General features: G+C 39.3%; 2 protein-coding genes across 2 annotated transcripts in view; both read left to right on the top strand.

The window, feature by feature from the left end:
- The first annotated feature begins 327 nt into the window (after positions 1-327).
- ctsk (cathepsin K) lies at positions 328-19,705 on the top strand. Its single transcript, XM_032517954.1, has 8 exons — positions 328-542; positions 1,865-1,988; positions 6,864-6,986; positions 8,827-8,979; positions 15,356-15,574; positions 17,474-17,639; positions 18,501-18,609; positions 18,827-19,705. The coding sequence occupies exons 2-8, from the start codon at positions 1,866-1,868 to the stop codon at positions 18,924-18,926; spliced, it is 993 nt and encodes a 330-aa protein (XP_032373845.1). The 5' UTR covers positions 328-542; position 1,865; the 3' UTR covers positions 18,927-19,705.
- A 2,688-nt stretch (positions 19,706-22,393) lies between these two features.
- The window catches only part of LOC116690788 (cathepsin S), an 18,027-nt gene continuing 16,553 nt past the window's right edge, over positions 22,394-23,867 (top strand). The window contains exon 1 of the mRNA XM_032517953.1: positions 22,394-22,660. Within this exon, the coding sequence (XP_032373844.1) occupies positions 22,639-22,660 (22 nt within the window). The 5' untranslated portion in view covers positions 22,394-22,638. The remainder of the gene's footprint in view (positions 22,661-23,867) is intronic.

Genomic DNA, 23,867 nt, shown 5'->3' with positions numbered 1-23,867 from the left:
CCTAGGGTGTTTAGGTCCATCCATTCATCTCCTCACAGAATTATTCTTCAAAATGATTTAGCATAGACTTGAAAGCACTTCAAAGTTAAGCCTTTCCTCTTTCATATCATATTAATTATTCTATATTAAAGCCAAGAACTACGCACTTGTTCATATTTTACCATGTTCTGATACATAATCCAAGTGATGTTTGAGGTTAAGATAAGAATATACTCAAAGAAGCAATCTTTAAAAAAATCCAAGAGCATTTATTGTTCAAGCAGTGTCCCAGAATGCAGCAGTTTGTGTGTGGTTTTCAGACGGTGTGTAATTCGACACCTGACATCATCTGTTTTAGGGATCTTTGCTTATTAAAGTGAAACCAGATGTAAGTCCCCTGACTGGAAAAACAAGAAAACTCCTCCCCAGACCATGGATATCCCAGCGTAGGCTACTTCCTCAAACTCCAACCTATAAAAACTCACACACCGAAGTACTTTGACAGTAGAAGACAGGGTTGCACTAGGGGAACTTCACCGAACCGTTTGACTTTTGGACTTAAGGTAAAGTATTGTTTACTACGCTAATACTACGTTAGTTTTAGAGTTTGTAAGAATCAGTCTGAACGGATTTACACTGAGTCATAGTAATGTCTGCACTGTTGCACTACATTGAAAACAACTGCTGAACTGAACTAAAACTATACAGAACTGTTTTTATTACAGGCATTGCAGTCATCACATTGACATTGTCAATACATTTATTCCCTTTGAATTAAGGTTCAGATGCAAGAAGTACTTTTTACTGCTAGGAAAGTAATTAGTCTTAATAGGATTAGGATTAGAGAATGATTTTGACCCAGTTGCACCTTAATAGAACAAGTTTTGGAAGTCAGAGCTGCAACCTGAACTGGGAGTTATTTGGACCTCTTCAGATGTAATGTGGCATACAGCAAGAGATATGAAAACGTATACTTTACATTTTATTATTTATTGATCAATGGTGTCATTTCTAAAGCACAAAGAAACAGGAGAATACAGTCATACAGCAACACAAGTCAACTGTAAATTATTTGCATAGATCATGCAACGCTGCTATTTAAATCATGGCATTTCCGTCATTAATCTAAGGGTGAAACCAGACTAAATAGATTAAATGTGGGCAGGAAGCAGGACATTGTACAGTATAGCAGCTCAGTTCACACATCCTCAAAGTTAAAGGAAGTTTTCAGTGTAGTTAAACGTTACCGGTCGATGGCATTTGCTGGAAACGACGGACGCAAATGCAGATTAGAAGCAGGATGTAATAAAACGAGAGAAAGAGGGAGAAACTGGCAGAAAACAGGGAGACGCATAGCTGGCAAAAACATTGCAAGTGCTGGGAATTTTTTCCAAGTCTGGGAAAAATTCAGAAAATCCTCAATGAGAGCACAAGTGAACTTTTTCAACACAATGTATTAGCATGTATTTCGCTCACTGGAGTTTGATTCTTTATCTGGTGTCTACTACATAAGTTTGGTATGAAGCTGCCAACTAACAACATCCATTATCTACAAAGTTCATCAAGTTTTGGACAATACAAAGAAGGAGCAAAACTCCAAATAATGAGATAGTGATTTCCACAGACTTCTAGCACTCAGATCACCAGTTATCTGTCGTATCCCACTGACCTCTGGACAGGATGCAGCTTTTATCTGCAATGTCAGCCGTTGGAGAGTTTCCTTGGAAAACTAAACTACAGAGGTCCACAGAAACCTATACAGAGTGATGTTTTCTTTCCTATGCTTTTTAACTAATTGTAGCGGGATTGACTCTCACACCTCACTGAAAATGAATTCTAGTCAAAATGCAGCACGGAGGTTTTACTGGATGTGCTGTTTTTTCAGGATGTTGCAGTGTGTGTGCGTGTTGCTGCTGGCGGCCTCAGCTCTAAGCCACCTGGATCAAGCCTCTCTGGACAACCAGTGGGAAGAGTGGAAGATCATGCACAGGAGAGAATACAATGGCCTGGTAAGTCTCTCCCAGTGTGTACTGTTACCCTTATCCTAGAAAAATCTATATTTTGCGCATCCCAACCCTTCCAATATGTACAACCGCAGTGATTCCACTTCTTTAAACCTGAATACAATGTCTTTTGACCTGCTTCGGGATCTTTGCCTCACTAGAGAAAGCATAATTGCACATCTTTTATGCTTGACTGTGAAAACATGCATGCATGTCCTGTACATGCATGTTAAGCGACACCTGGTATTTTATAACAGGCCGCAGCTCACATCTGTAGAGAGCCCCCCTGGGATCAGCTGAGAAAAAAAAGTAAACCGTGCGGATTCATAATGCATGCTGTCGGCTTAATGAGCTGTGCGCACGGATTCATAATTTAATAAACTGTGCGCACGGATTCATTATCCGTGCTCTTGGTTTTATAAACGCGAGCAGAGTAGGAAAGATACTCACAGATCCAAACTTCTGGGATCAATTACTTTATAGCGAAATAAAATTAAATCACAAACAAGTTGTCCTCTAACTTGGAGAAATAAGATTGGTCTCTAGTAGCAGCCGGCATTGCTTAGGCGTGTATAAACTACAACACCGAAACACAAATACCTATTTATTTAATGATTAAATAGGGTATTGGAGAAATTGATACCAGACGTTTGAACATCTTTCCTATTTTGCTCAACGTTTCCTCAGCTGACCCCAGCTGTCCGTACATCTGAACTCAAGATGGGATTTCTACAGACTAAATTGTCCTTTAAAGAAATGTACCAATAATGTTTACACATCCTGACATACAAATCTGATTTGTGTGCAAAATATTCCAAACTGCAGCGTTGCAAATTCCTCAAGGGCTGCACCAGGCTCTTTATTCTTTTCTAGAAGTCCTCTCAAAAGTAAGAACGGAGTAACAGGGGAGCAGTAGAGTGACCGAGGGAAAGATCACAGTGACATTTATGTAAAAAGACGACCACATTTTCATTATTGCTGCAGTTGCAGTTGTTCTAGAGATAAAGCACACCACAGTTGTGTTTACTGTATAGTTTTCCTCCTCACAGTCTTCTATCAGAACATTTATTTTGAAAGTGTTACTGACTTTTCCCTCTTAGCTGTGGCTGTATACAAATGTATATGTGTGCATTCATCGAGCTCTTCTTTCTGTCTCTAGGCTTTTTGTGTTCCCTGTTATCTCCCTCTCCGTGCCTCTCTTTGTGCTTCAGTAAATTGTTCAACGTGTGGACATCTTTGTGTTTGACTCACTGTCTGTCTACAGCTGACTCAATTTAACGGCCAGTCAGTTCGGTGTTAGTCTCCTGTCTCTCAGCTGGTCTGTTTCTGCTGTCGCCAGTCTGGTGGATATTAATTTGGGAGGATGCAGCTCTGTTGGGAGAACGTTAAACAGAGCAGATCTTCCTCATAGGAGGTTAAAGTAATTTACACTAAATCTCTAACCTGGAAATCCAGACCCAAATCCGGAAGGATTAAGGGTCTGGCATTGAGTAATGAAAGTCGCCCATCTCAAGCGTGCATTTGAAAATCTCACTGCACGCAATTGGATAAAACTAGGACCAATCACAACAATACACGGGGTGACGCATCCAGAGCCCAATACGCTTAGCTACCAGCGGAGCTTACAGGTATCTCAAACTGTCGTCATCCATTTAGCTCGTCTTTGGCCCCGCCTAAATCAGATACACCGTTGTGATTGGTGCAGCTCGGCTACAAGGGCATAGTTAATGAGCAGCATTACTCGATGCCAGAGTGGCTCGCTCTGGATTTCTAGGGTACCAAATCATTGTATGTTAGCTGCATGTGTGGGGTCTTATTTTTTACATGGAATTATTTAAATAGCTCATCATTTCTTGATAAAAACAGAGATGGAGGGTTTATGGATCGGCTGTAAAATCATCAAGATAAATACAACAAGGAGAACGGTTAGTCCAGATAGGAAAGTGGATGCTTTACAGTAGACTGTGACCAGACCTAAATGATTTCTAGATGTTGTTACAAGTTTGTTGCCTTTTGTTTATAAAATATTAAAATTACGGATGTGACTCGTGGATTACTGTTACTTCACCAAATCTTTGTATCAAAGAGCTACTGTAATGGGGTTTTATCCATTTCAGTATGTAGTGAAGCTGTACTGTCAGAATGTATTCTAAAAGATCTGGTGCTGCCAGACTGTTGATATTGTTCAAGTGTAGATGTTCTTATATGTGGTGTTTTCGTGGATAGTATTATGTCATCAGCATATAGTAATAGATTTTATGTAATTATTAGCACCAACTGGAACATCTGAAATGCGTTTTAGGGCAATTTAAAGGCTATAGGTTAAATATATGTGCTTGGGGCATCCTTGTCTAGTTCAATGTATTGCTCAATTGGTAAAGGAATAACTAGTGGTGATTGGTAGAGTGACTTTTTTAGAGTATGTGCTGGAGGCGTATTACTAATTTGTTTTCCCAATTACTTTTTGCAAAGAAACAATTGCTGCCAGGATGATTTCCCCAGGTAGCGTTTTTTGTTAGTGTAGAAATTGCCTTAGGGAGGGGATTGGACATCCCATCTCATATGATGCGCAACACATTAGTACTAAAGACCGGGGCTGGCATGGTTCCGAAACCAAGACCATTATCTTCCTCTAAAATCCATCAAGTGCTATGATTGCCTAAACATGACCATAAAAAGGTTTGCTAATGCTTTAGTTGTTGTGAGTGAGTGCCCATTGTATTAGAAGAACAGATGTTAAATGAAGATAATATAAAGACTTTGTCAGTGAGTCACTTTGAGTGAGTGACTAGTTCAGTATCCTCATTTTGTAACGTATATGACCTATATATACATGATTCTGTGTTTATTTGTTTCTTTATCTAGATTTAGGGCATATTATCTGGTCAAAAAGTGGTCTGTGTGAGAAGGTTTTATAAATGCGATCGTAAGCGATTCCCTTACGGAAGAGATGATTAATTTACCAGATGCTACTTAAACCTGGTTTCCCATATCGTCACGTTTTGCTCTAGTTGAGATCTAGAGTGACAAAAATCCCCATCAGTATAATTAAAATAAGAAAATGAATGATGAGTCACTGTCAGTTGGTAGATGTAATGCACTTCTCCCAACCATTTTACAAAGCAGGTCTCAATTTATAAAAGAGCATTATTTCTATAAGGAATGTAGTTGCTCTACTTCCTTGTTTTGGCCCCAAGTAACAAGACAGATGGAGTTAGAGAACTGAGAACGAAAAGTAAAGCAGGACATGCACAATGAGAATTTACAGTCGCTTTATCTTTCTCATCCTTGGCCAGTAATTCAGAAATGTTAAATTCCAAAAGGCTGTAGACCCACTTTTGACAAACTGACTTTTTCCAGTGTGATTCTATTTAGGCTTTAATGAGGCAAATACAGGCATTATAAGCGTGCTTATTTAAGTTTTATTTGAGGTTAACTTAAGCCATTAGTTTTAATATTGTACTGTTTTGCATATAGCAGGCAGCTGCTGTCACAGATGTCCAACAGTGGAAAGAAAAAAAAAACTCCAACAGTGGAAAATCCTTTGCCTCCGATTCTATATTTTACCCTCCTTTTTCAGTTTCCCTGTCTCTATAATTATATATTTTTTAATTAATATTTTGTACTAGCTCCTGGCTGCAAAAAAGGAAGAAAATGTAGTTTAGCTGGTGTTAAGTCAGAGCCGGCTATAGATTTAGTTCTTGAGCGCTCACTGAGCATCTGTTATCCCTCTGCATTCCTCTGGCTAGAGGTCATCACTCCACAATTCTCCCTGTGTGTTTGTGTGTGTGTGTATGTGTGTGTACGTGTGTGTGTTGTATGTGCATGCGGTTTATTTACAGTGCCTGCATGTGCCTCAAGTACAGTATGTGAGGGTTTGTGTTTGATGTTTCTATCTGTATCTGTGGGAACATGCATGTATTATTTATTTAAATGTGTGTGTTTATGATTTTGCTATGTGGTGTTTTATTACTGTGTAGTCAGCAGAAAAGACAGCTCTTCTCCTTCTCTCTCTCTCTCTCTCTGATTCCAATCAGTATTCCTCCAACAGTCCCTCTAATTCAACCCTCCTTGAACTGACATCGCTGTAATAGAATCAAAGTCTTCTCGGATCATTTGCATTTTTCATTATTCGAATGGATATCAAGTTAGAAATAATGATTGTAGTTATGTTAATGGTTGTTAAGACCCCGAATACTGAGTCGAGCATGAATGTTTTTTAGGTAACCAACCAAGCACTTCCCATATTGTGATGACAAAATGTAAATCAGTCTCCTTCTTAGCACATAATGGACACATATAGTGGTGATGAGATGCAGATACTCTAAAAGTAAAGGACAATGAGCAACATTTAACTCAAATTACAATTGCATTGGACAGTTATGTTGCTGTATAAGCTGCGCTAGAGGGGGTTGTTAGGTGATCGCACACTGGTTTAATTGGCCTAATTAATGAAATGGATGGGATTGTAACACGGACAAGCTTCATTTCCATGCTAATTAAAACGTAAATGTGTCCTATTTGCCCAGATTCATTTCTTTGAGCTGTCAGGAGTTAACACAGTAAGGCAGGCAGGAAGGAAAGAAAGCAAAACTTAAGATTAAAAAATAGTGCAAGTTATGATCTCTTCATGAAGTCTATTAGGTAAAAAATAAATGGCTGCCAATGACTCCATTACTGGGACTGTGTTGAGGGGACTAGATGCTCCAAAGACGTAATACACAATAAAACATTTTAAAGCCTTGTCTGAACTTGTCTGAATTTGGAGGACACAATCGGTCCCATAAACCATTTCCATAAACGGTTTCCCATAAAACTTTGACTTAGTTTGTGTCCAAGTTTCTGTTTTGACTCAAAGTGACACATGCACTTCTGTTTCAGGACGAAGAGGGGATTCGCAGGGCCATCTGGGAAAAGAACATGCTTATGATTGAAGCCCACAACCAGGAGGCTGCACTGGGCATGCACTCCTACGAGATGGGGATGAACCACCTGGGCGACATGGTGAGTCTGAGGCGGTCCTGCATGGTTTAGGCCACATTTCCCATTTGTTTAATTGTTTTTTTACGGTTCGCTTTTGTGTACGTTGACATCATTTTTAAACCTGCTCTGTGGTGCTAAAGATACAGCTACAGACTTGTATATATTCAAGTATTTGTTCTTGTATTTTATCCTATTATTATTTCATGTATATTGTATGATGGATATTGTATCCTAGTAACTCATTTATATTTATATTCTGTGCTGTGTTTTGCATTTTTGCTTAAAGAAAGCCTAAAATGATTATTTGATTATAACAAATAGTCGCCAATACATTTTCTATCCATTAACTAAGCGTTGCCACTCTAAAAGATCGACCAACATTTTCATAATAAGCGAAAAATCCCATTTGCAGTAAAAAGAATTCACTGAATACCACCCAGCTAACAATTTTTGGTTCCCAGAACGTTCTGGGAACATTCGTATTTGGTTGCAGGAACGTTCCCTGAAGGTTAGGTTTGGTTGTGTGTTGGTTGTGTTTTGGTTGATTGGAAGGTTTTCTGAACGTTAGTTTTTGGATCCAGCAAACCTTCTCAAGTTCTCCCTTAACGTTATCCTAATGTTGCAACCTTTAGAGAACGTTCCCTCAACGTTACCTCATTGTTAATGCCTTTAGAGAACATTGCCCTAACATTATCCTAACAATGCAACCATTAGAGAACGTTGCCCTAACATTATCTTAACATTCCAGCCTTTAGAGAACGTTGCCCTAACGTTATCCTGACGTTGCAGCCTTTAGAGAACGTTGCCCTAACGTTATCGTGACTTATGATTTAGCTGTGTGTGTGTGTGTGTGTGTGTGTGTGTGTGTGTGTGTGTGTGTGTGTGTGTGTGTGTGTGTGTGTGTGTGTGTGTGTGTGTGTGTGTGTGTGTGTGTGTGTGTGTGTGTGTGTGTGTGTCAGAGCAGGTTATGACTGATGGTTGTTTTTGCATCAAGATGCCGGCTTTAACAAGCTGTACATCAATAATGGGTGGAGAGCAAGATGTGTACACAAACATGCCAGTGCGTGGATTCATTTATTAGTGACAGGAGCATGAATGCACCTCCGTGAATTCTGGATATATGGCCAATTTCAATGGTAATGTTGAAACAGGTGACTGGGAAATCAAGGATGTGGTTCCATTTTCATTATGGCTGAAAGCTCTTAAGTGAAATGAAAGAAATAACCAAATTGTCTCGTTAATGAACCCTTTGCTTGTAGACTAAGCTGTAAGCAAAGCACTGGGGGATGTCTGATAATAACACATGGCAGGATTTAAAAACTAATTGCTTTATAGTGTTTAACCTGCAGTTTCATCGTGACATCGAGCAAAGAGCACTCACTTATTTTATTCCTCTTTTGCTCTTCACGTTCCTTTTCGTCTGCTTCTTCTTTTACGCCGTTGTTCTGTACATCTTGTAGTTTTTTAATGTGATCTTTTGGGCCCCTCTGGTGTCACTTTTTGACGCTTGTACTATACAGAAAAATGACATTTCACTTTGAGGTAAACTATTAAACCCATCTCTTCTTGACTTATTTTCCATCCTCCGTCACCCTTCGGAATCAAATCCTCACGTTGCCATATCTTCTTAGACTAAAAATAAATCCTCTTTCCCTGACTTCTCTTGTTCCTGTCCCAAATCGGTATTATCGGTAATGTCAGTAACTAAGGAAAGAGATATAGCATCTATTGTCAGAATAGTGCAACCTGTAACCCTAAACCTGCACTTTTTGTTTTTTGTAATGTGTGTGATCACTCTTGTTTAAAAAAAATCCAAACAAGAGCTCCACGCCAAATGTTAACTTTGTCTCTTTGCATGCAGACGTCAGAGGAAGTGTCCGAGAAGATGACGGGACTGCTCGTCCCGACGAACAGCGAGCGCAGCTTCACCATGTCTCTGGGCGACCAGGTGTCCAAGCTTCCCAAATCTGTTGACTACCGCAAGAAGGGCATGGTGACGGCAGTGAAGAACCAGGTCAGAGATCATCTAGTACAATCTATACGAGTCTCAACCCTCAAATATGTAGTAAAAACCGCACAAATGACAATTATTCACTTTACTGTGTACAGTTCATGAGAGCGTTGGTTGTTTTTTTTAGCGGCTTTCTGGGAGAAAACCCTGCTGCAGATGACACAATGTAGTTCTTAGAACTGCAGTTGTTGTTGTTGTCATCACTGAAACTGTCTCTTCTAAAAACAAAATATACACTATATTAGTTGAAATCACTTCCACTATAACTTTTGTATGGGTTTTACGAGAGAAAAGACCTCAGATGGAGACAAACTATTTGGTTTGGGGAATGGAAATCTGCTGGACTCCCTCACCTCCCGTAAGTTTTTCAATAAACAGGAACAAGGGGTAAGCATTAGCTGTGATAGTCTAAGAAACTTACATCCACAAACAGTAATGTATTGATGAGTGGATCTAGTCCAGGGTACCGCTGGAAAGTCCTGCATGTGGACTCTTGTCCTATATCGGTAAATGGAAATACCTGCTTGTGTGCCAACTTCTTTCCCGCCACCAGTAACATAGTGGAGAAACTGGAGTTTCAGGAAGCATGACGATGAACAATTCACACAATTCATTAGAATACAACTAAGGACAGAGCTTGTGTAATAAAAAGTTTGAACATGTGATATCGTGACATATCAATCACTTGATAAAAGAATTTCACCTCCGTGAGCACAAAAACACAAAAGAGACTTGGGAAATGAGAGGACATTGAACTCAAATTAAAAAAAAAAATGAGTCAACGTTCATTGTAATCAAAACAGGAACAGTTAGTATCTCACAATGGAGGAAGTTATTGTACTTTTTGTAGCTGTTATGGTCCTGTCAGTGGTTAACGGAAATAGAAGATAGAAATGGTCAGATAGAAGTTCTGTTGGGTTTAAGCATGTGACGTTGTTTTTTTAGGTCTTGGTAAAAAATATATATATATATTCCAGAGGCTGTTTCCAGGAAAAATGCTAAGAAGGAAACAAAAGACTTCATTGATTTCTGTGGAGAAATGAAATACTATTTAAGAAATACAGAATGCATTTAAAGCAAATAGTCATTGCCTGAACATTATTCAAATCACGTATTAAAATGGTTGTGCGCCATTTTACCATGTTGATATTTTACAATAGAAACATTGTACCTCCATATTGTTCAGCCTTTATCATCATGTTTCTTTACTCTATTGGTTTTATGAAATCACTCCAAACTAATTTAATAAGTTAGGGGGCTCGTCCTGGAGATACAAGGTCTTTGTATTTATCGCTAATTTGATTTTTAGGAATTCAAAAATATCCTCAACCTGTGTGGGTGGTGCAGTAGCACTCTCCAGAGAGCAGCAGGCTGAAGGACATTATGAGCGTGGGGTGAATACTTTCTCTTGTAAAAGGATAAAGACTCTTAAAAAAACAATGTACCTGGAAACCTGCTTTTTTTGAAACCTAATGGTTTAATTTTAAAATTACAAGCAATTACAAACAATATGCTGAGACACGAGAACGTGTCAAAAAATAAAAATAAATACACACAGAGGAAAGATGGGAAGGAGCGAAACAACCCAGCAGCAAAAGCAACTGTCACTCCCCAATGTAAGTCAAGTGCCGATTTGAGTCGTGCATGCTCAGATTTAAACGGTTTATGGCATAACGTGTCATACCCATAGACGATATATATATATATATATATATATATATATTTATTGATACAGTTGAGTCAGACCGGCTCTGGTCAAGTGCAGATTTGAGTCGCGCATACTCAGATTTTAACGGTTCACGGCATAACTGTCATACTGAAATTTGTGAAATCTATAAAATAATAAACTTTTCTCATTACAAACAATAACAGAAGATGTGAATCATTTAAAAAATGTTTTAGCTATCTATGGTTGTTTGATTGCTATCGTTAGCTCAACACGCCATTCAGCTGACAGCCTTTGTTGTGTTTGATGCTAGCTTGTAGCTAAGCTAGCAGTCATTTCAAAAATGTTTTACCTATCTATGATTGTTTGATTGCTAACGTTGGCACATAACACTATTCAAGTGACAGTCTTTGTTGTGTTTGATGCTAACTTGTAGCCAGCAGTGAACCAACTTCGTTAAGTAGGTCCATTTTTACTGTATTGACATTACAGAAGTCTTTCGTTAGCATATTATGCTACTTGTCTCGACTGACATAGGGGAGTGACAGCTCACGAACAACACACACAGAAACAGACATACACAAGCAGACACACACACAGACGGAAACAAGACAAGGGACCAAACGCATGCACAAACAGAAGTAAGAAATCTGCAGCACCAGCCTACAGCATGGCCTGGAAACCTCCTTCATATTTTCCTCCAACTTCCCTCATGCTCTAGAAAAGTAAAGGAAGCAAACAGCCCCCGTTGGTGTAACCTGCCAGAGGAAATAGCCTGTTCTCACTGCCTATGGACTTTGAACACAAAAGCATGTTTAGTCATTAAAGTAATTAGTAATTATGAGTGGATCGGACAGCCGGCCTTATTTATGTAAACAAGAGTTGAGCAGAACAGGAAGTAGACGGATTGAAACATGGTGAGCATCTGTTCTTTCTGCTAGCAGACAGATTAGCAGCAGAATGTTATGCTACTGTATGTCTAATGTAGATTAGAGCTGAAACTGAAGCAATGAAGGCTCGGCAGGGTTAATATTCCATTTTCAATGTGATTCATCATTTTCTCTTTAGATTTTACTGAATAATTAATGTAGTTTTTCTTTCAAAAACACTTTTTCTAGAGCTACAAATACAAACATTCTTTTGTACATTTCTTAGTCTCGCATTGCCAGACCTATCTCCACAGCGCTGCGGATGAAGGTCTGAATCCTCCATACATGCATTCCATGATAGGAGAAACAGAATGTTCTGTGTTCTGCATTTCTTTAAACAAGGGTTAGGTTAGGTTAGGGTTAGGGTTAGGTTTAGGGTTAGAGTTAGGTTTAGGGTTAGGGGGCGCTAAGCTTTGCTTGCAGAGACGGTGGTTTTGCAAATAGCCTCGGAACGGATTTGTTTTGGTGGAACATTTAATTTGTAGATCTTTACAATCATTGCTCAAAAGAACCAAGCAGGCCACTAGAGCGGTTGCCTGCCAAACGGAAGGTTGGTGGTTTGATCCCTGGCCCTGCAGTCCCTGCAGTCCCACGTCGAAGTCCTTGGGCAAGACACTGAACCCCAAGTCGCCCCCTGATGCTTCCCCATTGGAGTGTAAATGTGTGTGTGTTTATCTGATGAGTAGGTGGCACCTTGTACGGCAGTCTCGGCCACAGAGTGTGTATGTGTGTAAATGGTTCCTGTACTGTGTAAAGCGCTACACACACATATATGTATATGTATATGTATATATATATATATATATATATATATAAGAACAGTCCATTTACATTTGTTGCATGATCCAAAACTTTTTCAAAACCTGCCATTTTCAGTGCGTAGCTTACTAGGCCGAAGGTTGTTCTTGTTTTTGTTGTTGACAATGGCAACACACATCTGCGCCAGCTGTTCCGGCGATTATCCTGGAAACGTTCATTTACTCTCAATTAGGCGTATAGTCAGTTAGGATTTTTTTTTTTTTTTTTTTGCCCTCCACCACAAAAAAGATGAGAATTCCAAACTTTTTAGAAAATAAGATTTTAGCTGGTTTCATCAGGAAAAATATAAGCGTGTTTTTAATGTTTGTTTCAATTATAAAGACAAAGCTTTAAGGAGCTTTGTTATAGGATTTCAGTCTAAAGAGATTTACAGTAAATACAAATGGCAACCAATGGGACGAAAACTCCAAGCATTTTAAAGGAATATTCATTTCAGATTGTTTTAAATTTAGACAAGATCATGATTTTTATTTTCATTTCCAATTCATGGTGATAATAACAATAACTGGAGCTGCAAAGTCAGTTTATGTTTAGGGCGTCGTCGCCCTCTGGTGGATGCAAACCCAACTGTAAAGAGGATTTATTGATCCGCTCCTCTGGTCCTGTTGTTTATGAATTATGCAGCAGGCTGGCTGCTCTCTGTGCATACTAACGACTCCGCTGCTTCCTCCCCAGCTCCTTTTATGAGGACTGAATTGTACATTTGGATGCGTTGTTTGTTTGAGGCAAATTCCCGAGCTCAAAGCCTCAATCAGAACATCCTCCAGTGAAATGACGTGATTACACATTTACAAACTTTTTAATTGGAGCAACTGCGAGCAGCAGGATGATCCCATGAGGAGGAGGAGGAGGAGGAGGAGGAGGAGGAGGAGCAGAGGTGTTTTAACTCAAAGCCAGGCAAGAATTTATAGTCAGACAACGACTCTGAAGGTGTTTTACTACTTCATGACTGAGAGAGCGTGAACGCAGCAGCTCGGCTCTCCAGCACAGGACAGACATCCTGTTCTTTAAAGGAACACAGGATTAACAATTGGAATTTCATAAATCCATTTGCAAGATGTAAAATGAGATGATGTTTATTGTGAAACTCAACCAGCTGCTCTAAGCCTGGATAAGACTGAAATATTGGTTTGGGCCACGTTGTATTGGCCTTTTCATTGGGATGTAAAGATACATATAGTTAAATAAACTACACCAGAGATCTTCAATGGGGGGTGTCCGGGACCCCTAGGGGGGATACCAAATTATGGTTTAATGGTTTCAAGAAAAAAAACTTTAAATTGATGATAGGGTTACTGACCTATAGCTAAGGTAGCCATAGCCATCCACAGTAACAGTTAACCTAAGGATTCCCTCATTTTAACAAAAAAACACGATGTATAAATGTCTGAATATCCCAACCATTTTTATTTTTAGAGCTTAGTAGTGCATGTGCCATAAAAAGGTACGGGTAAAGGCGTTAGGCTTGCCCTGCATGTTATTGTATGCTCTGTTAAATTTGCAACTCAATTGTATACAATACATGTAGTAAGGTGTCCCTGCTCCACGTCTTTTTCAGATAAGGGGGTCCTTGGCCTTAAAAACGTTGAAGACCCCTGTACTGTCCTCTTACTGGAAAATGAGAAAGTCGGTCACTAGTGATCATTGTTGGTTTTCTACCCACTGGTATTCAGCACACCCCCTCCCCTCTCCTTCTGTACTGTATGTGTTTTATGTATTGTATGCCTTGATGTAAAACCAATTGCTCTCCAGGGACAAGTTACATTTGAAATTTTAATGTTGGCTATAGACACCTGTCCAGGGCTTGAAATTAACACTCGACCACCCGCCAAATGCTGGTGAATTTTGCAATTGGCGGGTAACACTGTCAATCTACCTGCCACAGTTGCTTAGTGGCCCGGACCAATCAGGGGTCCGCATCACTGGAAGACATTGATTGACAGGGGAAAGTCCAATAAGCATGGGTGTCCCTGCCCAGGATGGGAAATTATGTCTTTATGCTCATCAAGACTACCATGAACAGGACAGGATAGGATCATAGAGACACAGAAATCCCTGTTTTTCACCTTTATGGGAAAAAAAAGGTAAAAAGGCAGGTGGTCAAAAAAGGCCCTGCACCTGTACATTGCACCCATCGAGTCTGGGTGGTTTCCACCAGATGTTACAACCTAACATGCATATGGATATTTTATATTATAGGGTTTCATCATCTACAGATGACCATAGAATGGTTTCAATGGCTGAGTTATCTTAAAATACAATGTCAGTGTCATGCACCTCTCTCTCTCTCTACTGCTTTTTATCCAACAAACACAAATGTCTTTTGAACCAAAAATTGTCAAAGTCTGCCTCCCAGTGGACACAGAGGAGAAGACAGAAGGTTGTTATTTATTTTTCATGTCTCATTTATCAGTTTGATTTCCCTTCGGTTGATGAGATATTAATGTGGTGTTAAGAATCTGTTTTCATTTTTGCATAGTCTATAGAATATTTATAAAAATGTCTGTCACTTTTTCATAATGCTCAAGGTGCCGTGTTTGGATTGCTTGTTTTCACTTAGCAACAATTCAGAACCCAAAGATATTCAGTTTACTCTCATATATGACAAAGAAAAAGCAGAAAATCTTCACGACTGAGAAGCTACAACAATGTGTGGTATTTTGACTAGAAAAGATGGATTACTCATCAAAATAGAATTTTATTAATTGATTCAGCTCTAATCTAAAACCAGCTGTTGTCTTTGCTAATCTGATTTTTGTTATACTTCTTTTTAGTGATGCAGATAAATACATGCCTGCCTGGATAGTAATATACTTACAATATATCTTACAAAATATTAATACTATCATCATCCAACCACTCTAGTCAAAACTCTAGTTTTTCATACATTTCTGTTTATTAATTCCTTCCCAGTGTCTGCTAAACTGTCATCAGTGAGGCTCACACTTTCATCTTCTCCTGACAGGGTTCCTGTGGCTCCTGTTGGGCCTTCAGTTCAGCCGGGGCCCTCGAGGGCCAGTTGGCCAAAGCGACAGGGAAACTGGTTGACCTCAGTCCCCAGAACCTGGTGGACTGTGTCACAGAGAACGATGGCTGCGGAGGAGGATACATGACCAACGCCTTCCGCTACGTGCAGGAAAACGGAGGCATCGACTCCGAGGCGGCCTACCCGTACGTCGGAGAGGTAAAAGAGCCTCTATGCATATATGAAATCCTCCAAGGAACTTATCTCAGTTGTTCACTTCATGTGGTCAAAGTGTTTTCCCAGACAAACTCCTAGTCGTCTTAACGTGTATCACATGTCCTGAGACTGAGGTGAGGCGTCCACAGGAACTGAGGTCCACCACATTCTTGACCGTTTCATTTCCCTTTCCTGTAACGTGTTAACGCTTGTTCTCTTACTGCTGTTGTTCTGTGGTCCCAAACCAAAACAAGAAGTCTCGATGCCCAGCCAGCGGATTGAAGTCTGACACTGGCGATTAGCTAAAAGCTAAAAGCGGGTCCTGTTGTACAGACAGCTATCACTGAATTACTTTAATAGCTGAACTGAAGAAGAGTCAAAAACGTAATGATTCCAAGGGAAGTCATGGAAATATGTCTTTTTTCTATGATATCCAAGCAGATTTATAAATGTTTCTTAGCACATGATGACATAAAAGACATATATGTTTCATGTAACTTATAAATTAGAGATGGAGTGAAAATTTTGGCTCCAATTGAGCCCTTCCTTGTCGAATCGTAGCAAAAGCACCTACAAGCGCCTTAACCCTCAAGTTGTCCTCGGGTCAAATTGACCCGTTTTCATATATCAAAGTTCTTTTTAACCACCCAAAATAACATGATTGATTCCACACAACGCTCTTTGGCAAGTACAGATCTCTACTTTCATTAATTTTGGGGTGTCTTATTCAATTCTATAGCATTATTTTATACCGTTTGAAAAAATTAATGATGAATTCAAGCGGAGTAAAATTTGACATATTCCAGTCTGTGATTATCCATCAGCATCCATTCCTTTAATTTAAGTCTAAATAATTCCTAATTTCAGCTTTTCTAACTCAAACATTAGGTATAATTCCCTAAATGAGGTTTATTGACAATAAATTCCAAAAATACCCGTAAAACTAAAGTTAATAAGTTAGTGTTACGTGAAGTTAAACGTAAAAAAAAGTGACAAACATTGAAAAAAGCGTTGAAAGTGTTGAAAAAAAGGACAAAAACATAAAAAAGCATCAACAAATGTGTTTTGATAAGAAGACAACACAAGGGATAAAGGCTCATTTATTGACACAATGTACATATTTAATCCCATACAAAAAACCACTTGTGGGAAAAAGGGAAAAAGGCAGATTTTGTTATTATCCCTCCCTGTTTCCAGTCTTTATGCTATGCTAAGCTAAGCGGCTGTTCCAGCTTTAAGTATACTTTACCATCCTGGTTCTACATGATACTAAATACCCATCAGTCTTACAAAAAACAAGACAGCATTTCCAGATATCGGCTGTTAATGACAGTAGAGCTGCAGACACAGACTGAAACCAAAGTGGTCAGTTGTTCCTCACTTGGCTTTCAGGATGTCACACCATACCTAATAGCGTTTTTAGAACACATTCATACTCCGTTTTAACCTTCAAGGAGTGGCAATATTTGTAAGTAATTTAGCAGAAATGATAAAAAAAGAAACTCCCATTGACATGCAAAGTCAACACAGTTTCCTCTTTTGTCATCTGTTGGTGCAAGAAGGAAGTACGACTGTGTGGTAATGATTAGGGCCTGCAGGTTTAGATACTGGGAATGTACCAAGGCTGGGATCAGACCCACATGTGAAATGTGCATGTGACCCAGGCCGGCAAATGGGGTTAAGACTTAAGGTTAGGGTCAGCATGGTCATGGTCACAGACCTGAATGTCTGTGTACTGACGTCACATTAGAAGATTTCTGGGTGTTGTCATAGTTAAAGTGCTGCTATTTGGGGTTGCAAACATGCAAATAGCTTTGAGCTTTAATTTGCTTTTCCAATCAGAATACAGGAATGTGAAACAAATATAAAAAAAACAATTAATTCTCCTTTGTTTGTGTTCAGGACGAGCCGTGCCGCTACAATAAATCAGGCATGGCAGCCCAGTGCAAAGGCTACAAGGAGATCCCCGTGGGCGACGAGCGAGCGCTGGCTGTCGCGCTGTTTAAAGTGGGTCCGGTCTCTGTGGGCATCGACGCCACGCTGAGCAGCTTCCAGTTCTACCAGAGAGGTCAGGGAGCAGGTTCAGTTCTCCCATTACTCGCGGACGGATTTGAAACTGATCCACTGACAAAACCATCAACAAAATGGCTGTTTTTCTTGTTTTGTAGATGCATTTTTGAGAAACGGTATAGCTTTTGACAAATACAAAACCAGAGTGGAAATGGCAGGCTCCACCAATACCAATACAGACTATTATATAGGGATATAATATGTGAATATAGATGCATTAATTAGCCATCACAGAACATAAATTATATCTAAAATGTACTTGCTTTTATGAAAATCTCAAAAGGATACTTTTAAGATTACTGATTGCAATCCAGCTCTGTGTCACATTTGTGTGGGCTGTATGTGGCGATGAACAGTGTGCTTTCACGCGAGTGGCGCCAGTGCACGGAGCTTGTAACGTGTCATCCGGGGGAATTTCAGCAGAACCAGTGTTGCTCCGAGCTCCATGCACTGGCGCTACGGAGGACAGACACACACGGTTCATCTAAACACACTGCCCACACAAATGTGACACAGAGCTGGATTGTAACTTTGCAAATTAACCAGAATTGTCTTCCTGGCAGCATGGAGAGGGTTTTAAAAGTGAATAACTTTCATCTTGGATAATAAATCTTCTGAAAAATGTCATTGAAAAGTTAATAAATAAATAAAACTATGAAAAACACACTAGTATAGAGAATTTTAACCCGACCTGATGCTTGCTGTACGACTTCTAATTTTCACAATTCGATTTTTCAAAAGAGTAATGAACATAAAAACCTTGTGAGCTCCACATGTACTGAATGCATGTTGGTTTCACTGAGGCATGTCCAGCTCAGAATCTCTCCTCACTCATTCTTCCTCTCCGACATGTGCCCAGGTGTCTACTACGACCCCAACTGTAACAAAGACGATATCAATCACGCCGTGCTGGCAGTGGGCTACGGAGTGAACACCAAGGGGAAGAAATTCTGGATCGTCAAGAACAGGTGGGACACATCACCTGTCTGAACAGCATCAGGTGGCTCATAAGGCCACCGAAATGACACATCGGGCTCGTTTGTTGGCGTTGATTTGAAGCTTTCTGTCGAGCCGCGTCTGTGACAAACTGATGAGCTGTTGTTTGACTCCTGGCGATGCTCAATAACTCTCGCGCGTCTTTCTTTCCATCTCCGTCATCATCTTTTGTCTTTTTACCCCTGACAGCTGGGGCGAGACCTGGGGCAAGAAGGGCTACATCATGATGGCTCGTAACCGCGGCAACCTCTGCGGCATCGCCAACCTCGCCAGCTACCCGGTCATGTGAAGACGACGAGGGCGGCTTCGCTTAGACTACTACACACAACAGTACACTAGAACATGGGCGCTGGAAGAGTTCATATCTGGAAGAGTTCATTTTCAACACGCCAGTAACCACTACGAGCATTAACGGAAGATTGAAATTTGTTTACGCAGGTTTTCCAAACAGCAATAAAAAAATAAATCAAATTGGACTCTTTTGGAAATGAACTTCTTCCGGTGATTAAAAAGGGCTAAATAAATGTTGTGGAGTCTGGGGTTACAACGTCCTTAAAAACCTTTCATGAGGACGTTTTGGTTATCTTGAGTTATTTGAAGCACTTTGAACACCTTAAGACTTTTTTTTTATTTTTCTCTTTAAACCAGCAGACGTCCACTGAGGCCTGCTCCATAAACACAGTTAGTACCTCCAGGGCTTGGTGTTAGGAACCCTGATCCAGAACACACGCTGGTTTGTGCCAAAGTGTTCAGTTAAATCTACAAACCCACCAGGCACAACCAACATGTCACAACAGGTTGGTAGTCGGTGACAGTTTAAGTCCCTTTTAGTTTTTATTACACGTTGTGTGAGAAGCAATAGAGTTTAAATTCATTGTGACAGGCAACATTGCTGGGCAATGGGAGCTCCTCCTTGGCTGTTGATGCAGAGTCAGGTCCTTTAAATTAGTTTTTTATCTTTTGATCATGCCAATTTTTATTTTTGTTGATGTTCTGTTCAGCACTTCTCTGATGATCAAACTGTAAACTGATGTTTTCTATGAATAAAGGTTTCATTTTGAAATGGAACGCATCGTTGATTATTCCCAGTTTTGCGAATATGTTTAACCCTTGTGTTATTATCAGGTCAAATTGACCCGTTTCAAAGTGTTTTATATCAGAAATATGGATTTCTTTCAACCAAATTGCCCCCAAACAACATGGATGATTCCATACAACCTTCTTCAGGTAACATTAATGATTACTTTCATTGAATTTTTGGGGTGTTTTATTTAATCTTATAGCATTTGAATTTGGTTTCAAAACAGTACCTGGACTAAACTCTGACATCTACCCATCTGTGATCCACTCAACATCCTCTGATCTTAACTATTAGCTAATTTCTGCCTTTTTAGCTAAAATCTTAATTGATATAAATGAGGTTTGTTGACCATGAATTCCAAGAACAAGTCTTAAACCTTTTATCCAGCTCAGATTTTTTAAAAAGCGCCAAAAGCATTAAAAAAAAGAAAAATGAAAAAAAAGAAAATCAGAAAAATTCAATTTTGACCTGGAAGGGCAAGTTTATGGTTAACGGGAAGACAACACAAGGGAGAAAGACAATATTTGTTAATAGATTATGAAGTAAAATTTTATTTCAAAATTGTTTTTAAAACCTCAAATAAGTCCCGGGTCAGTTTGACCCGAGGGACACTAGTGGGTCCCGAAGGTGAAGACAACACAGTGGTTAGATATAACATTATATCCCTTGAATGTCTAAATCAGCTGCATTTAGTTCATTAAATACGCAGCACCTGGCATATATTCTAACAGTATTTCACCAAAACCTGCTGTATAGTTATGATATATGTCCTCAGACACAATATTAAAATTATACTACCACCCTATTCTTAAATGAAGAAAAATAAATAAATAAATGTGCCAGTAAACTATAAGCCCTGCAGTGAACAAAGTTGGAAAACCCTGCTGTGCGTTGCTATAGTAGCCGATTATGTCAGACCTTTTAGTAGTACTGTAGTAATAGGTAGCAGTAAGTGTTTAATGGTGTTTAATGGTCCATTAATCAGTTTGCAAAATGTATCGCGAAGCATTTCATTTTTATTCCCTGTCCAGAAAGAATAGTTTTGCATAGTGAAATGTAATGGTACTAAATAGTGAATTAGATAAATATCAGCTTAAAAAAATTAGAATTCTGCATTTTGTCTCAAATGCTTACAGACAGGAGTTTGTAGTAGTCATCCACGGAGAAAGGAGGCATCTTGCTGCTAATTAGCTTTAGCTACAATCACTGTAGGACAGGCTCGAGCCACGCTCACACAGAAAAAAGTCAAAATATGGCAATAGCCTGCTGTGTCTACAAAAAATGGATAGTCCAGTGATTAATAAGTATCCAAGAGCCGCTGCTCATAGTTTCTCTCAGAGGAAAAGCAAGCTCATCAGCAAAAATATGCAAGCAGAGGCAGGAGCCAGCAGCAAAGCGTCTGCACTGTAAGCAGCAGGAAGTGGGGGGGGGGGGGCATTACCATAATATACAGAGTAATCTGAATAAATGGATGTTTATGTTCAGCAATGTATTTACACATTTGAAATGTTATATGATTCCAATTGATTTCGTAGCGGATTGTGTTTTGTTTTTTCCATCTGTCCATCCACTCTGGTCCAGAGACGTCAACAACATCTGGCTGACTGCCCCGCAGAGTGCTGGCCTTACACCCAGCCTCCTCACAGGTCACAGCCACCTCTTGACCTACAGACTGCTCCAGAACTACACATCCCTGCAACGGACTGCATTTCCATCCATGCAACGACTTACTGTAGTTCCAGCTCCAGCGCACAGTCCTGCTCCCCTGCCGCCAGTGAATCCTCACAGTTTAATTGACCTCCCTGACCTTACCTTTAAGCTCCACCATCACACCAAAAATTTCACTTCCGCACTGGAAATATCATGTTCACACACAAACACACACACACACACACAAAAACATACATATATCAACATGCTCATTTTTCTCATTGGATGAATCTTTTTCATTTCCATCTTTTCCACCCTCAGGACAAATTTCAACTCTCACTCTATTAACATTTACTGAGCATTTAAGGACACTTAAAATTACTTTTAGCGGGACATTTTATCATGTTAAAAATTCCCTGGAGGCATGTAATGTAGAAGGAATCTCACCTCCGTAGGTTTGATAAGCAAATACAAGGGACCCTACTGGGTCTTCTGCCTGAAGAAGACCCAGTAGGGTCCAAACGTTGCCTTTGTATTAAATTATGGGAGTTTCCAGCAGTGTTGGGGACATTACATTTTTTTTTACTTTAAAATTTCTCATTTGTCCTCAATCTGCCAGAAGGTGGGATGTGCACACAATTAATTGTCTTTTAAAAACACGCAGGCAAATATAAAATGGAAAAGAAGCAAAAATAAAGTAAACGACATGAATCAAGCAAAATCATAAAATGTCTATGTAGTGATTGTGTGTGTGTGTGTGTGTGTGTGTGTGTGTGTGTGTGTGTGTGTGTGTGTGTGTGCTTTTGTGTGTGTGCTTTTGTGTGTGTTCAAATGTTGAGGTGTAATGCACATCACAGCCTCTAGGAGCTGCTTGTGGACTAAATTTAGTCTAACATAAAAGTAGCCTAGATATTAAATAAATAATAAACAGTTCATGTTATTACTTTACTGTGTTTAGACACCAAGTAAGGTCACGTCTAAGGTACCCCCCCCATTCGCAGAAAATGAGATTCTGATGTAGTTTTTGAGGCTTTAAAACTATATTACATAGAATCCATAACTTTTGCTTCCCTTTTGTTTTCTTCACTTATTGTTCGGCTGGTCGGTCGGTTGGTCGGTTGGTTGGTTGGTTACCAAACAGATGCATGCGATGCGATGCAGCTTTCTGTTTCTTAAGAGGAAGAAAGTGCAACAGCTCATGTGACACTTTCATCATAAATAGGCCCATCAACCAGGAAAACACCATCAGAGGGTTCAACACACAGCAGCCATGACGAGTCCCACGGATCAACGTAAGATTAACACTTTTCATCTGCTTTTTTTTATTATTCAAATATTCTGCCCTTTGTATTTAAATACATGTGTATAAAAGGGGGATCCGGGATCCGCAATAAGACGCTTTAACGCCGATTTGCTTTTACTTTCGTTTCTATGTTTTACAAAAGGAGTTTTCTTTGTGTTCAGAACGCAGGTGTGGTTATCAAAGGGACAGGAAATAAATAACATGTTGCTGTAACGTTGTTACACTGAGGTAGAGTGTGGCTGTGGTGGTTTATAATAACTGTAAGACGGCAAAAACTAAAACAATCATCCGAATACATCCGCAGGGTACCCTATATGTGTTACTTTAAACTCTCAAAAACACTTCCTCTGAGCCGGATTGAGACCTATGTCTTTTTTTTCTTATAAATATTTCTGAACTTAGTAACAAGATCAACTAAAGTAATCAACCAAGGCCACTTTCTTCGGATAAAGTCCACTGTGTGTACTCATTTGCTCACTGACAGGGACTGAGAAGTCCACAAAGTTTCAGATTCTGGAGTGTGATCATTACATTTTATTATATCATATCATATCATATCATATATCATATTTATCAATCACCCTGTACGCAGTTCTGTCAGATTCTCTCCCACACTGTGGAACCATTGGCCCACCTGTCTGTATATTAGACACTGAACACTGTGGAAGGCTTTGTATTTTTGTGTTTGTGTATGTTCTTATTGTGATATGGATCCCCTAGGGCTGGAATAAAGTTTGTGTATATATAATATATATAATATATATATAATATATATATATATATATATATATATATATTATAATGGTATATATGTCAACTGTCATAGTGACTTGGTCACCTTGACCTGGTGACCTTTGTAGTCTACTTTGTAGTCTTTTTGTTGTAGAGAAGTACCCTTACTTGTAATTTGTTATTAACAGTATTATTAATATGCAGATATGGATTCTTAAATAAGCTTTAAATCATGATATATTGAGAAAACCAAGGAATTCTGTGTAAAATCAGACATGCAGCCCCCCCCCCCCATAAACCTAGAAGACACACCTACAGGATATACATATACATATAAACAGTGGTGGTAGAAGTATTCAGATCCTTTACTTACACTGTAAAAAATACTCTGTTACTGCATTGAAAATGTTACTTAAGTAAAAGTATCAGCACATAAAATGTATGAGTATATAAAAGTAAGTAAG

This window comes from Etheostoma spectabile, chromosome 6, assembly GCF_008692095.1.
Source record: "Etheostoma spectabile isolate EspeVRDwgs_2016 chromosome 6, UIUC_Espe_1.0, whole genome shotgun sequence".
NCBI lineage: Eukaryota > Metazoa > Chordata > Actinopteri > Perciformes > Percidae > Etheostoma > Etheostoma spectabile.
The sequence above is the reverse complement of the archived record's forward strand: the minus strand, read 5'-3'. Positions and strand labels throughout refer to the sequence as shown.